General features: G+C 41.1%; 2 protein-coding genes across 4 annotated transcripts in view; both read left to right on the top strand.

The window, feature by feature from the left end:
* The first annotated feature begins 1,216 nt into the window (after positions 1-1,216).
* Positions 1,217-7,142, top strand: srsf5a (serine and arginine rich splicing factor 5a). Its single transcript, XM_086095085.1, has 8 exons — positions 1,217-1,360; positions 2,201-2,329; positions 2,498-2,568; positions 2,656-2,775; positions 3,285-3,354; positions 5,397-5,470; positions 5,556-5,660; positions 6,381-7,142. The coding sequence occupies exons 2-8, from the start codon at positions 2,204-2,206 to the stop codon at positions 6,724-6,726; spliced, it is 912 nt and encodes a 303-aa protein (XP_085951211.1). The 5' UTR covers positions 1,217-1,360; positions 2,201-2,203; the 3' UTR covers positions 6,727-7,142.
* A 908-nt stretch (positions 7,143-8,050) lies between these two features.
* The window catches only part of pacs2 (phosphofurin acidic cluster sorting protein 2), a 36,389-nt gene continuing 28,186 nt past the window's right edge, over positions 8,051-16,253 (top strand). Inside the window, exon 1 of one of the 3 annotated variants that reach the window (XM_086095446.1) lies at positions 8,051-8,392. In XM_086095446.1, coding sequence (XP_085951572.1) covers positions 8,274-8,392 — 119 coding nt within the window. In that variant the 5' untranslated portion in view covers positions 8,051-8,273. The remainder of the gene's footprint in view (positions 8,393-16,253) is intronic. The other 2 variants (XM_086095444.1, XM_086095447.1) reach the window with 2 other exon arrangements.

Below are 16,253 nucleotides of genomic sequence, written 5' to 3'. Positions count from 1 at the left end.
TTTGATGCTTCAGAGACACTTTGGATGGCGAGAGGTTCCCCCGGGGCCTCGCATACGGGAACGCTTTTGTGTGCACGAATCCAGTTCCTTCCTGCCTTTTGAACACGTGGAATCTTTTGTGTTTGTTTCTTTCCTTCTTACGCGCAAGTATGTTTTTTTTTTGTGTGTTGTTTTTCCATTTCAGCGATTCTTGTTCTTTTGTTGCGGTCTGGACTCTGGAGTGACGCCGTCCTCGTGTGTGGACCTGCTATTGCTCGTGCTTGAATGTCTCAACAGTGACTCACAGCTTTCGAACGCCTTTTTTTTTGTCGTTGTTGTTAAAGAAAACATATTACGCTTTTTTTTTCACTGTTTCAAACTGTTCCCATGCCCTGATTATATATCCAAACAAAATACTCCAAGGATCAAGCACTACAGACTTTATTTTTTATTTTTTACACAGTTCTTGCCATGATAAATTGGCTTGTTTTAGAGGTGGAGCTCTCTCTAGCAAATGGGCCAGCCCTAAAGGCTTTTGAAATAAAAAATAAAAATGAAAATTTCAAAAACTTTATACGCCATTAATATAAACCTGTACAACTCATTTGGGGGGAAGAAAACCCATATCAGAGAGGGTAAGTAAAAAGAAACAATTGAGATTAGGTGGTTGCACAAGTGTACACACCCTCTTAGAACTGGGATGTGGCTGAGTTAACCAATCACATTTAAACTCATGTGTAATGGCATTCAGCGCACACCTGCCTCAGATTAATTAAAAAATAATGTTCAGTTGTTCTAATAGGACTTTCTTGACTATACCACTGTGTCTCAATAATATATATATATATGTTTACATATATTGTTGTTAAGCTCTAGAATACAAAAACAATTCATTTTGGAATTGTGAACGTCTCAACCGTACAGTCCCACAATTGGTACGTGAGCTCCCTCTAATGGTAGCCTTACTATTCATCTTGATTGAGTTCTAGGCAGGACACGCCCCGCTGCAATATGATCGACTGGTGGTGATTCCAAATATGTATCACATTTGTACAAAATAAAACAAAGCAAATTGGTTAGGCTGAGAATAAGTAGCATGTATTTTATAAAAACACCGCCGCATTCAAGTTCTTACCGTATGTAGTGGTACAACTAACAACCAATCATTTTCCAGTGGAGTGGTACAGCAGCCAATCATATTCCAGTAAGGCGCTTTCCTGCCTAGAACACCAGTGGGATTCATAACATCCACTCGCCTAACCAGTTTCCCGTTCGCCATTTTGACCATTTTGAGGCAGTCGAGGCTGAGGCAGAAGCAAAAAGCAGCAGAGGCCTTTAAACGACTTCAATTCAACCGCAGACGTCCCCAGGACAAACAGAGGTGAGCCCATCGGCGCAAAAACACGGTTGGCATAAAAATGAGCTCTTCAGTTGTGTAATGCGTTGTCCGAAATTGGTGGAGTTTCCTTCGCTAAACGCGTGTTAGCTCGTTTCGGCTAACCGACATCGTGGCAAGCTAGAAATTAGCAATACATCATTCCACTAAAAATGAGCGAACCTTTAATATTCTCTACCCTTTTAGTCAAGTAATCGTTCGAATGCTAAATGCCTGCTGTAAATTTGCCTTTGCATGCTTTATAACTGCAGCCGCGGTTATTTGGGCAGAATCATCGCGACGTCGTCGTAGTTAAGGATGGTTCAGCCAGGCCTCGAATGGTTTCTGTTGTGTTGGACTTTGAATCTACCATCGAACTCTACTTTTAAGTCGAAAAAAACTTGATTAAGCGAGGAATCGCATTGCGTGTATAATGATGGGGAAGTTTATTGTCGATTGTTCGATTTTCAGTGATGAATGTCCCGCAGTCAGTTTAAACATATGTCTGCATGTTCAACACGGTGGTTGTTAGTCAAACTGGTCGAATCGCGTGGATTGACGTAACATTTTTGACTGTAGTTGCTATAGTTGATTTTTATTGATAATAAAATAAAAAATAAGAGTAAAATAAAAAAACTTTCATAACGTTGTAGCTAACGGGCATTTTAATGATTGATTTGGGCTTGTTTTAATTAAATTATCAATTGGATTAAAAACTAGGGAAGTTTCATATCCAACTGGAACTGCCGTCAACACAAAAATTTGGCCACCTATTGTCACTCATCAGCTTAGTATTTGTAACTGTTTGGTTTTATTAATTTTTGTGTCTTTTTCTCGTTTTAACAGATCATGAGTGGCAGTCGAGTCTTCATCGGCCGCCTGAGCCCACACGCCAGAGAGAGGGACGTGGAGAAGTTCTTCAAGGGGTTCGGACGGATCCGCGAAATCAACTTGAAGAATGGATTCGGATTTGTGGTCAGCCTCGCCTACCATTTGCGCAATTTTTATTTTTTTGAAGGAGATCAATTTGAAACTAAATATCATTGCAGTTGTATTTTTCTTTAAGCGAAAGGAGGGGAAATGCATTTTAAATCTGAGCTTTGTGAGGAAAGAATGTAATCTTTGAATATTTTTTTCCCCCAGGAGTTTGACGATCACAGAGATGCAGATGACGCCGTGTATGAATTAAATGGCAAAGAACTGTGTAGTGAAAGGTAAGGTCTTTGCTGTCCAAAGTTCGCATGTGGGTTTGTTTTATTTGCCGCTCACGTGGACTTTGCCCTCACCCTCGTTTGTTGCAGGGTCACCATCGAGCACGCTCGCTCCAGGAGAGGAAGGGGGGTCGTCGGCAGTGGCGGAGGCAGCAGCTCTCGAATGGGAGGCTTTAGTGGTTATCGGCAATCGCGCAGTAGTGGCTCCAGGTACGCGGGGGCTTCATTGAATAATTCACACTGTCGTTAAATATTTGAAAGTGTACAGGCATGCTTTTTTTTTTTTTGTAGGGCTGAAACGAGAGCGGGCAGGAAAAAAATTTGAATCTCGATTTCTATAGTTATTCCGGACGATTGCGATTTTAGACTCTTTTAATCTATAAAAAAAACCTTAACAGTCATTGTCTGTGCTTTAAATGTCACAATTTAGTTAGTAGCTATTGTAAACCACCCATCCAGCATGGGGCAGCTTTTATTTAATTACAACCCACAAAAACATTTGGACGGAACTAAACATAAGAACAACAGCTTTTAATAATCCAGACGACAAAACTCTAAATTCGATTTTTTTGCTGCTTAGCTCATATTCCATAAATGCGATATTATGCCATGTTTAGAGATGCAACACATTGTCAAGAAAATGTAATCTAGCTTCGCCTATCAGATGTCATGGCAGCAACATGTAATTTCTACTTGGCTCCTTTTTGCCGCATGTGCAGGTATGGACCTCCGGTGCGCACGGACCACCGGTTGATAGTGGAGAACCTGTCGTCACGAATCAGCTGGCAGGTAAGACCAGTCTTGGCCTTTGCACCCATTCCAAACACTCCATTTTTAAGTACTATTAGCTTTTATACAACTAGATAATTTTTTTTCCCAAATTGATGCAACATTTTAGCAACGGGGCCAAGTCCAATATGGGTCCCCTTAGCGAATTGGCCAACAATGCACTTTTTTTTTTCTCCCAGAGAGAGCGAGAGTAAAAAGCAGCAGCAGCTAACTGCTGTTTCTGTCTAGTGTAATCAACAGCCTAGTATGGATGCAAGCTTGTGTCAAAACGCGGCCAACGCACGCCCTCCACGGAGGGCTCACAAGTGTGTCGTGCCCTCTCTCCTGGTTATGTTCTGAATAGTGTCCATTTGGTGCCTCTCCTTACACGCAGTTGCCGCCGGTCTAAAGTCTTGGCTGGGCCCCGGTAGCGGGCGAAAGTGGTCTAGCGCAGGATACGGTAGCCTTAGGAGGTCCGTAAGCCGGTCTGGAGGTTCTGTGGGCTGGCATCCCCGACTGCTGTAACGCCCTCTCAAATCTGCGGGAGGGCCACAAGCCGCCCCTCTTTGGGGTGTTTTTCTGTTGCTGTGACGGGGTGTTGAGTGCCCCCTCCTCCCACTGCTACTTCTTGCTCTCTGGTGGTTCCGTACTTGTGGAGGCCTGGAGGTCGAGGTCGTTTCTCGAGGGCTTAACACTGCATTGGTTCCCATTTGCTATTTGGACACGTGGCGCTATGCTAATGTCTTCCTGGTAATGGACACGGTAAGTAGCATTACAACTCATGTGATTTGTGTTTTTTTTTTCTCTTTAATTTTTTTGGGTAGCGGTTACCACTGCCCACAAGTTCTTTACAGCGTAGGCCCAGAACATTGTCAGGGGTGGGCAAACAGTTGTGCCACATTAGATTTGTTCTTTTTTTTTAACTTTTTTGTTCAATGAACAGATGCTCTACAGATGACTTGGCTAAGTGTTAATATTTCTTATTTATAATAGCGCAGTCGGCCCCTGTGTAGCTCGCGATAATAAAATGAGTAAATAATGCGTTTTAACTAACCGATTTTTAATAAGCTGCGGCTACGCTGATGAAGCAAACATGACTAAATCAGGGGTCGCCAACCTTTGTGACAAATTAATGCCAAGGCCTACCAGTTCCATACGTACTTCTGAAATATATTTGCTAGACATTGATCATACTTTTCCAAAAATTATCAACAATGGTCTAATTTGGTTGGAAACAAATGTCAACATGTAACGCTATAGTTCTTTTTTTTTAATTTATTTTTTATTTGAATTTTAGAACATGCCCGCGGCCATCTTCTGAGGTCCTTGGGGGCTACCTGGTGCCCACGGGCTTCATGTTGGTGACCCCTGCTCTAGATGATATAAATGCTCAGTGAGCTAGATTAAAGTATAATTGTTTTGCCCACCCCTGCACTGTAGAAAAACGTCAACACTACATGATGGGCCAAAACTTACTATTTAACTCAAGCTAATAAGGACCTTAGTGTTTTTTGTTTTTTTTTTGGGTCCTTTTCATTTTTTTTTAAAACTGCGGATAGCTTATTTTTTTGTTGAATTCCAACCATAAACTTTGCACCCAAAAGGTCACACAGCCCATTTCCACTGTGAGGTACTGGCTGGCGAAACTGCAGATTAATCCACGCCGCACCAGAGAACCACACTTTTTTATATATATATTTATGGCTCAACAAATCTGCTCAGTCAAGGAGCGATTAGCTGCGTTTTGTCGGTCATTTTGTCTCGACTAGCAATCGTAACTCTACCCCCATCCATTGTGCCGAGAAGGTACTGCGCGGTGGAAAAGGGCCTGTTATAGTGACATCTTCATTTGTAAAGTAGCTTTAACGTAATTTTTTTTTTGCTAGCCCACAACACATTTAGCGTGACAGTCTGCACACTAGACTAGCCCAGTGAGTGAGTGAGTGTGTGTGTTGCTTTTGTTGCTGTGTGCTCATGTCTCTCCCCTCTAGGTGTGAACAAAACATAGGTTCCCAAGGGGGCCGCCATGTGCCGCTCTTGTTCTAACTCGTGCTTTCACGCAGGACCTCAAAGACCTGATGAGAAAAGCTGGAGAAGTGACCTTTGTTGACGCACACAGGCCCAACAAAAACGAAGGGTGAGCCGCCGGGCGCCGGTTTAGCATTTTTTTTCTCCCTGTCAAAACGCAAGCTGACTCATTTCTCTCGGGATTTGGGCCGCAGGGTCGTTGAGTTTGCATCCCGAAGCGATATGAAGACCGCCATCTCCAAGCTGGATGGCACCGAGCTGAACGGACGCAAGATTAAGATCTTTGAGGACAGTCGCGGGTGAGTTGAGGCTGGAAGCGAAGTCAAAAATCGCCAATTTGCATCTGTGGCGACTTTGAAAATTGCGTTCTGCTGCATTGCAATGTGGGTTTTAAATTTTGATTTGTTCGGCCCTAGTTTTAAACCAAAGTTAAGGTTTCAAATTGGTGTTTACAGACAAAGTAATTCAACCCCCAAAACGTTTAAATACCTTTTTTTAATACTTTGTCCTTACTCCCCAAAAACTGATTTATTAGATTTAGATTTTTTTTTTTTTACTGACCTGAAGGTTGCTTAAAGCAATGGTAGTTATTACAAAAACTGCCAGCAGATGGCAGCAGAGTATAAAATCAGCCAGGGCCATGTTGCTACAAGCTTTTTTGCTGTTTTTTTTAAACCTGGAATTTGATTAATGATGAAACTTAGCTACATTCTAATGATAATTGCTTGCAAAATGGAAACGCTTACAACAATCCTTTTTTTTCCTGATGAACGAAGAGACTAATATTTCTTTTGGTAAGGTTCTATGTTTTTATAGCAATAGAATACAATATTCTGTGGGCCTTGCACAATCTGTCAAAATCCGGTAAACCGGCCGGGAGCAAAGGTTGTTGCTTCAGTGAAAATGGCCGGGAGCGAATGAGTTAAGGGGTTCAAACAACGTTTAGCATTTAAAATTGCTTTTTAGTTGGGGAATCGAATCCATCTCTAAATCCTTTGATCTTCTTGTCACCCCTCCAGACACAGCCGGAGCCGTTCTCGCTCCCGTTCCCGCAGCCGCAGCTACTCGCGCAGCCGCTCCCGCAGCCGCAACCGTTCCAGGAGCCGCAGTCGCTCTCGCACGCCCAGCCGAACCCCGGAAAAGAAGACGGCAGGAGGCGTGGGCGGCGGCCCCAAAGCCGGCGACCGCTCCCCCTCCCGTTCCAAGTCTCGCTCCAAATCCCGCTCAAAGTCTCGCTCCAAGTCCCGTTCCCGCTCCCCCCGCTCCCGCTCCCGTTCCCCGGCCCCTGTGCAGAACAACCAGTCGCGCTCCCGCTCCAGGTCCCGCTCGCGATCCCGCTCGGCCTCTGCGGAGAGCAAGCATTGAGAGGCGAAAAGTCGTGTACATGATTGTCCTTGTTGAATTCCATGATGGGATGACCTCTTTATCGTTTTTATTTTTGTCATTCTTAGTTATTTTGGACGTGCTTCCTTCCACAATAATTTTTTTTTTTTTTAATGTTTGTGCCTCTTTGTATGATTTAAGCCGTGTTCCACAATAGCATCAGAGTGAGTGTGCTTATTTCAGTGCAGGCCTCATCTTTGAACAAGATGCTTTTTATTGGACTGTTTTGACGTATCGTCAGGACGTTATTACACGCACGATTTCTAATCAGCCATTTTGTTCATTCAAAATAAAAAAAGCTCACTCTTTTTTGTGATGGCAAAATAAGCAACTTGTTTTTGTTTTGTGGATTGTTTCACATTATTTGTTGTGTGTCTAAATAAACTTTTCACAAACTCTGTCTGTTTGAGAACTTTTTCAAATAACTGCAGATGCCTTCTAAGTTGACGTCTCATTCTGTGTTCCCGTTAAGCTGATTTTAAAAAGCAAAAATATGAGCGCCATCTTTGTTTTTAATGATTCTTAGAGTTAAGCTGATTCCATGTGATGTTAATCCCTAAAAAGTCCATCCTACGCTCCCTTGGTAACCGTAATGCGGAATACTGACTCGTCTTTAGAGGCCATGTATGGTTTAAAAAACTTTTTCATCGAAATTTAGTTTCTTGGTATTCTAATACTTGCGATGTACACTTGGGGGCAGTGTAATTAATATCGATTTTTGAGCACTCAGTAGCGGAGTAAAGTGAATTTTAATGAGTAAAAGTTATAATGAAGATTGTACTGGAAAACAAGTGGACATTTTCTTCCTTCGTGAATAGTAACCTTAGCTCAAGGAGTTATTAACCTGCTAAGTAAACAAGTGAATGTAGGTCAAATGTTGCCCGGGGAAGGCAATGAATAACATTGAATGAATTGAAACAATCTTAAAAGCAATATAGATTAACAATGTGTTACATTTGACTTTGCAGAGGCCTCGTGGTGTGATTTAGAATGCAGTTCGGTCTTAAAGGGGCACGTGTAGGTGTCTGTTTAAAATGAATAAAAACTCATCTAAAAGTCGATGAATCAACAATGCAATTAGGTGCCTTAGATGTTTAGGATGCCCCTATATATATATATATTTTTTTAATAATGTAGAAATTATGACGTCACCGTACATTCCAGATACAATAATAGTATTCATGACACCTTTTTTTTTTTTCCCCCTTAAAAAAAAGTGTGTTCCAGCTCAGCCCCTCCCCTCTGCATGTGCACCACTAATCGGCCCTCATATGCAGGGACGAGGAGCAGCGTGGTGGGCACAACAAGCCCCGCGGTCACTCGCTCCTCACCGGGCTCGGCTAACCCCCCCCACCCCCACCCCGCCCTTACCACCACACCGGCAACCGCACCTCCACCAAGCCGAGCTGAGCGACGAGGGGCCGGGGCGGAGAGACACCGAGGCTCGTCCTCGACCGTCGCACGAGCGTGACCGAGGGACGCCGTCTCTCTTTTCCCAACACTTGAGCCCAACGCGGACCCCGGGCACCATGGCGGAGAGAAGCGGCCGACTGAGCTTCCCCGGCAGCGGGGCTCTCAACAGACCGGTGCCGATGAATTTGTTCGCAACGTGGGAAATCGACGGCTCGTCCCCGAACTGCATCCCGAGGTGAGACCGCCGCTGCGCCCCCACCGCCTTCCGCATGCATGCGGCGGCGTTTTAAAACTTTAACCGATGCAGCAGTCACTGCCCGGGCGGTGGCACCGATGACACAATTGCCTCACCGGGCTGCTGCGGCAGGCACCCTGGCCGGCCTCAGGACCGACTGGGGGCGCATGGGCCGCTTGCAGTGATGTGGTGTGATGGAGGAGGGATGCTCCCCACTCTCTGAACGCCCCACCTTAGATTTAATATAATCCACATTTGGTTTGATTTTAATCCATATTTTTTTTTAAATATTAAATATAAATATGCATTTATACGACCATAGTACATTTGTATGAAAACAAGATATAATACAAAATATGTAGCTACGCTTAATATGCTCAACTAAGTAAAAGGATGCATATGCTAATGCTAATAGGTCAACAATTTATGCAAACTTAAATACATATAAAAGTTGTTCAGCAATTTTTCCTACATCTGCTAAAGTATTTGAAATAAGTACACTAAGCTGGAGGATAGTATGCAAATTTAACAGCTTGACTAATTCTAAACGAATTCTATATGAAGGTGGTTCAACAACTTTTCTCACGCAAGGTAAATTGCAATTTAAACTGTTAACTAATTATGCTCAGCTCAGTATGTGTAAAAGAGGCTCAACAACTTTCTCACGTACAATATGGTATTTGAAATAGGTACACTAAATATGCTGAACTAAAATGTAATTTAAATATTCCAATATAATAGCATGATTATGCTAACTTTTCAACGTATGCTAATGATTTGAAATTAGTATGCTTAGCATGCTAAACTAAGCTCTTAAAGACATGATACTCCGATATCTTAACTAATTTTGTGACGCTAAATTAAATATATTTGAAAGTGGTCCAAGAACTTTCCGAAATACGATTTGAAAAGGGCACACAAAGCCCAAAATTGTCATTGTGGTATGCTACAATGAATTTAGCATGCTAAGATAAACTCGAAAGTTTCTTATAGTAATATTGACTTTAACTAGACAAGTGTAAGGTCACAAATTAAGTTTTAAAATACATATATTAAACTAATACCTTGACTAACAATGCTAAACTAATCTGGGTTTACTGCGGTGCATTGAGCAAGTTACTAGACTAGAAAAAATGGTAAAGCTAGGCTAGCTAAATATGCTAAACTAAGCTATGCTACTTTGAATCATATGATTGTTATTCTAAAATGTGTATGCTAAAATAAGCCTTGATGCTAACACAAACTCCTGGTTATCTTATTGAAGTGATGTTTCACGTTTCAGTGCTGATGTTATTAGTTTCAGCCTTTAGTGTCCCTCGTGATTGTCTTTGTTCTTAATTGGAAGCAGTGATTTCTTTTTTTCCCCTTATCTAATCCGTGTCCGCCATCATTTCTTGCCGTGCCTGGAGGGCTCCGTGGGGGGGATTCTCAAAGGCGCGAGGCAATTAGGCGGCCATGCTTCTCGAAGTCACATGTGGCTATTCGCCCACACGTTTAATCCGTCTTCTTGATGCTTAATTGCAGCGCTGGGCTAAATGCTACATTTTCTTTCCAACCGCACAATCGCTCCCATTCTTGTTTTCTGGGCACTTGTTTGCAAAGCAGGAAGTCGGTAGCCCTGCTTTCATGCTATTTATATATATATATATATAGATAAGTGCAGTGTAATAAAAATAAATAAATTGCAAATAGGTGAATCCACGAATGTCGAACCATATATATACATCTGTCTTTTACTGCCCCCAGGTGGCCAAAGTGTGCAAAACTGTTTTATTATTTTTAATTCTATGATGTCAATTCTATATGAAAGACTGTAAACTACAAAGAGCATTGAGTATCAAGCCCCCTTGTCGACGATCATTTTCGGAGGTTGCCTGGCTGGCAACGCTCGGGACACTCGCTCTTTTGTCCGCAAGGGATGCTCGCGCTGCGGGAATGCGGAGTAGGATGCCGGAGAAGGCGGCCAGAGCATCTCTTTGTTTGGCCGCCGCCCACTTTTGTTGTACTCCTCCTCCTGCATCCAGGGAATCTTCTCCGTGGGAAGCGATGCTGACGTTAGCATCTCGGTTCAGTTTTTGATAGCATTAGCATTAGCTCCTCAAAGACAGCCTTGGGTGTTATTTTATGAAATTATATCAATAATGATAATTAGAACCCAACCGATATGGATTATTTTTTTAGGACTGATGCCGATTCCGAATAAAATTCCGATAACTGATTCATTTTAAAAACATACAATGGATAACAATTTATATTTTGGTCCCTTGACAACAAAAAACAATTATCAATCTCTGCGATTTTTGCCCGTTTTAAAAGAGCTAATATCGGCCGATTAATTGGTTAAGCTGTAGTTATAATAAATAAATAAATCGGCAAATATTTGCGAAAAAACAAAACAAAACAAAATCGGTCCGATTTTTGAGTTTTAGGACAGTTTGGGAACCGCTGCCTTAGAAAAAAGAAAAAAAAATACCATATATACCGTACAATACCATAGAAAAAAAATACAAACAACAACACATTATATTGTGATGCTATGCTTAGCTCGAAACTAAGCGTTGCTAGCTACGCTAAAACAAACATCCTTTCACGTTTCAGGTCATTCCATACTAATCGCTGTCTGGCTAAGCGTCCTCGCTAACGCTAACCTTGTGCTAACCTTCACCGGATCTTCATCACATTCTCTCGAAAAGTTAAAGGATTTGAGTCAATCCTTTGACGCTGGCTAAAAAGAGGTCTAGTTGATGCTACTTGTACTTGACATTACACGTCCTGTCCTCCTTGTGAATCTTAATTATTATGTAAGAGCGGCGCGCTGACACAGCAGAGTCCTGGAGGATACGCGCCCGCACGCGCGCGCGCGCGGACACACACGGACAGGCTGACTTTGCTGTATTTGCTCCAATGCAATAGCTAGCAATAGCATACATAGCTAACAGAGCATGCAGGATGGGCCAAAGGTATACATTTGATAAGAAATCAATTCATTACATTTTTCAGGTGTTTCCTTGCCATGGTTTCCCTCCTGCCTTCATTTCTAACTTCATCCCCTCTTCCTTCCCATGGAGTTGCTTTATATGTTGCTTTTTATTTTGCACCCTTCCTTCTTTTGCTTAAAAACGAATTTTCTGACTTCCTTGGGTCCTAGGTTCCCTCCATCCTTTTTTTTTAAAACCTCTTTCCTGCCTCACTGGCTCCCTGAAATTGTTTTTCCCCCCCATGTGAAAATTTCTTCCCTCTTCCTTCATTCCCTCAGATTTGCTTTTTATTCTAGCAGCTTCTGTCCTTCCTTCGCGGAAACCTTTTTTTCTGCCTCCCCCTACATTTAGGAAAAGCAGGTCTGAGGTTTTCCTCCCTCAGACCTGCTTTTCCTTCCTTCCTTCCTTCCTTCAGTCCTTCCTTCCTTGCTCCGTCCCTCCCTCCCTTCCTTTCTTCTTTCCTTCCTTTCTTCCGTCCTTCCTTCCTTCCTTGCTCCGTCCCCCCCACTTCCCTACTGCCTCCCTTCCTTTCTTCTTTCCTTCCTTCCTTCCTTGCTCCCTCCCTCCATTCCTTCAGTCCTTCCTTGCTCCATCCCTCCCTCCCTTCCTTTCTTCTTTCCTTCCTTCCTTCCTTCCTTCCTTCAGTCCTTCCTTCCTTGCTCCGTCCCTCCCTTCCTTCCTTTCTTCTTTCCTTCCTTCCTTCCGTCCTTCCTTCCTTCCTTCCTTCCTTCCTTCCTTCAGTCCTTCCTTCCTTGCTCCGTCCCTCCCTTCCTTCCTTTCTTCTTTCCTTCCTTCCTTCCGTCCTTCCTTCCTTCCTTCCTTCTTTCCGTCCTTCCTTCCGTCCTTCCGTCCTTCCTTCCTTCCTTCCTTCCTTCCTTCCTTCAGTCCTTCCTTCCTTGCTCCGTCCCCCACTTCCTTTCTTCTTTTCTTCCTTCCTTCCTTCCTTCCTTCCTACTCCCAATCCCTTCCTCCCTCCCTTCCTTCCTTCCTTGCAGCTTTTCCTCCAGGGGAAACACTTCTAATTCATGCATACTTACATCTTAGTTCCTTCCTTTGCGTATATCTACTTTGCTTCCTTCCTTCCTTTCTTGGTTTGCATTTTAAAAAAAGGCGACCATCGGCATGCTAACTTGTAATCACACAATAATAACAGCGCGTTACACGCAACCTCTGAGAACATTGATTGCGCTTGCTTGCCATTAGAAGGGTTTAAACAATAATCACACAAGCACATAGAGCAATGATTTCCCGTCACTAAATGAATGTTCCCACTCCGCGCCCTGGGGGATAAAAAAAGAAGAAAATAAGTTGATTCCAACGCTTCCAAATCTGCACTTGGCCGCATTAGCAGATTAGCGGGGACTCTCACTAATGAACGTTATTGTCCAAAACGGCTTTTTACCCGATTGTTTCACTCAGCTTTTTTTTTCCTGCTAATGTAGCTCACACTACTCATTATGCAGGCCTCCATCAAGTGAATTCCACTTTTTTTTCTTTTTGGTCACATCTGGGACGTTTTCTAGTGACGTAATTGTCAAATGTTGACATTCTCATTTGGCACCAACGCCTCCGTTTTGATTCATTTCCTCGAATGTTAATTTGTCTTGTTTATTATTTTTGCACATTGATTTGTTATATTTATTATTTGGCATTCGTGCTCTCCTTTTCTCTGCATAGTTTATGACATGGAAGTTGTTTGATTTGTGTCCAAATGTTGACTTAACAGACATTAATAATGGATGGCAGCACTATTTGGCTGGCTGCTCTACTGTTTTATTGTGAGTAAATAAAAAAAAATAAAAAAATAAACCTGTTATGCAGTGCCCAACTACAACCAATGACGCTATGATTAATCAAGCATTGTAAATTCAGTTTTCATGGGCAGGTGTGTTGTACAGTGGAATCTCGATTTACCATGCAAATTGAGGGAAGGGATCATCCATTATAATCGATTGTCCATTACATTAAAGTACTTTTTTTTTTTTGCCAAAAAAATGCCCAGTACAGTACCAAATTATTGTAAATAAATATTTTTTTAAATGAAACTGCTTGAAACGTTTTAAAATGTATCCACTTAGCTTGTTGGCGTTTGGGGGAGGATACAAACATCCAGCTGGTCACGTTCATAAACCATGATGTTAGCATTTCCTGTTTTTACCTCCGTTACAATTAGACTAAACATAGATAAGGGCTTTACAAAAACAACTGTGTACTGTAGCACAAATAAAAGTAAATAAAAGCCTTAGATATAAATAGGTAGATATTACACACGCTAACGCTAAGCCAACATCTATTCTCCATTATATGAGAAGGTACTCTCTCCCCTGCTAACATGGCCGCCACGTTGCCTTTGACGGGAGCATCGCCACAGCCAACATGGCCGCCACATTGGCGCGTTATCGCCTGCTTTATATAGTCTATTTCAAGTCTTTTTATCTGTGACAAGAACGGCGCAACCCGAAAGCACGTGACACACTCTGTCGGTTGAGGGCACCACAGCGCCACTCACTGGTTCTGCGGAGAAATGCGGCCAATTCTCGAACTAACGGACTTCAACGGCTACTTTTGAGTTGTTTTCTGTCTGTTGTTTCGTTGGTTATATCGAGGTTTCAATTTATATTAATAATATTTTAAAGTGGTTATTAGCTTAATTTAATTTAATAAAATTAAATTTTCTTTAATGAACTAGAAATTGCATTAGAAATTGCAAAAGTGAAATAATTCTCTTCCTCTTCATTCTCTTCTTCTTCTTCCCTCTCTCTGTCCTCTGCTCGTTCCCTTTTTCCTGCCCTCATCGCATGACATGTTCCCGTTCTTCGTGGCCCCTCCTCCTCATTCATCTTTTATTAATTTGGAAATATATGAAGAATATTCTCGCGCCTCTTTGGGAGCTATCCAGATCGTCTCATTTTTCTCCCCCCAGATAAGCACGTGTGTGCGTGTTTTTACGTGTTTGTGTGTGCGCGTGTGTGCGTGCGAGGCTAATTAAAAGGCGGCACAGTGAGACCGCTGCCAAAAATATTCTAGATGAAAAGAAGCCTGATACCAGGTCTTGGTGGCCTCTATCAATAAAAGATGATGATGATGATGATGAGGATGAGGATGAGGATGAGGATGAGGATGAGGATGAGGATGAGGATGAGGAGGATGAGATGCGTATCCTCAAGGTCTTTATGGAGTAAAAAAGATGATGATGATGACTTGCCCTCATCATAATGACGCTTTTCCCGCCGTCTTTCTTTTCATTTTTCTTCCCTTTTGTCATTAGAAGAAAGGTTGCTGAATAATTCATCTGTTGGAGTTACACGCAATGTAGAAATAAAACACTTATTTTCATTTGACATCATTTTAATTCATGTATTTTTAATGGGATTCAATGCAAAGTATAAAATAAATGAAGCATTTTTGACAAGACCTACTTTACAAGTTAATTAACCCAAGTGAGCATGTGATCCTGATTTTTTTTTGTTGCAACTAACAATAATTAATAATAATTCAAATGTTTTCACACATTTATCACTTATTTAAAATAGGAATTTATGTCAAATATAAAATACATATTTTTGTATTCTTCTCATGAACTTTTTGTTCCTATGACAGCATTTGTTACTATTAAAAATTATGAATTAAAATAGTTTGATAAATCAAATGTCATCTAATATTTTTTTAATTTAAAATATGAAATGACATGAAATAAAATATTTTTGTATTTTTTTTGCAACACATATTTTGGTTTTACAGATTTACAATTTAGCAGCGCAAGCTAGCATTTGGTTTATATCTTTAAAAACTATGATTTTACCACAAAAAAAAGATAAATCAGATGTAGTTTACAGTAATACTGTTTAATTTATTTATTAAAAAATATGAAATCTTGTGAAATGCAAACAATGGATGTTTTCATTTTATTCATAAGCATTTGATTCCTTCTTGACCTATGACACTATATTTTTTTTCTTGACAAATAAATACATAATTTATGATGCTAGAATGGTCTTTCAAATTGTTTTAGGGATAAACATTTTAAAACCAAATTGGATCTAGGTTCAAACCAGATTAGAAATTATAATCCCATTTTTGTCGTCCATATTTCACACGCTGCTTCTCTCACCTCCCACATTCAAACCAATTCATATTAATTCATAATTTATATATCCCAGGTAGCCGCGTATTCTATTCTACAAAGACAAACGGGATGACAGTGTTGGATTTTTGCCTTTTAACTCTCAAATTGTGGCATTCCCGCAACGCTAAGTAGAAAACACCTCCTTCTCTCTTCAGTTATCCTCCTCATAAAAAAATAAAAAAAAAGCTGTGGAGGAGGCGAGCTTTAGCTTTTAATGATCCACTGACACTCAAACGCCAGCAAGGAGTTTAGACTTTGCTTCACTGACTCACCTGTTTATTGCTGTTGTGTGTGCGTGTGTGTCTGAGCTTAGTGACAAAATCTCAAATCCAAAGTGTCTGATATCCTAGAAACTTTATTATTATTAGGTTCTGTACAACGACATTCATTAGTGTACTTAATGTTATGTCCTGTAAAAGTGTTGACATGGATGAAGTCGCCGTGTTGATTAGGGATGATCTATTTCTATTTCTGAAAATGAACACAAACGGCTGTTGTGTTAATATTTTGTGTGTGTCTGGATATATGTGGAGCAATACAATTCAAGGACTGCGCATTATAAAATTTGATGCATATTTTAAATCAAAAATCCAATTCAAATCAGTTTTTGCTACACTCCTAAGCAAGGATATTTTAGTTAACAAAAACTAACGAAAAATTTTAAACTAAAATCCCCAAAAACAAAAATGCTTTTTTTTTAAAAAAACAAACTGAAACTACATTTTATGTTTATATGTAAATATGATTATAATTATAG

This window comes from Leptonotus elevatus, chromosome 14, assembly GCF_054856555.1.
Source record: "Leptonotus elevatus isolate MCC_2025b chromosome 14, RoL_Lele_1.0, whole genome shotgun sequence".
Taxonomy (NCBI): domain Eukaryota; kingdom Metazoa; phylum Chordata; class Actinopteri; order Syngnathiformes; family Syngnathidae; genus Leptonotus; species Leptonotus elevatus.
The sequence above is the reverse complement of the archived record's forward strand: the minus strand, read 5'-3'. Positions and strand labels throughout refer to the sequence as shown.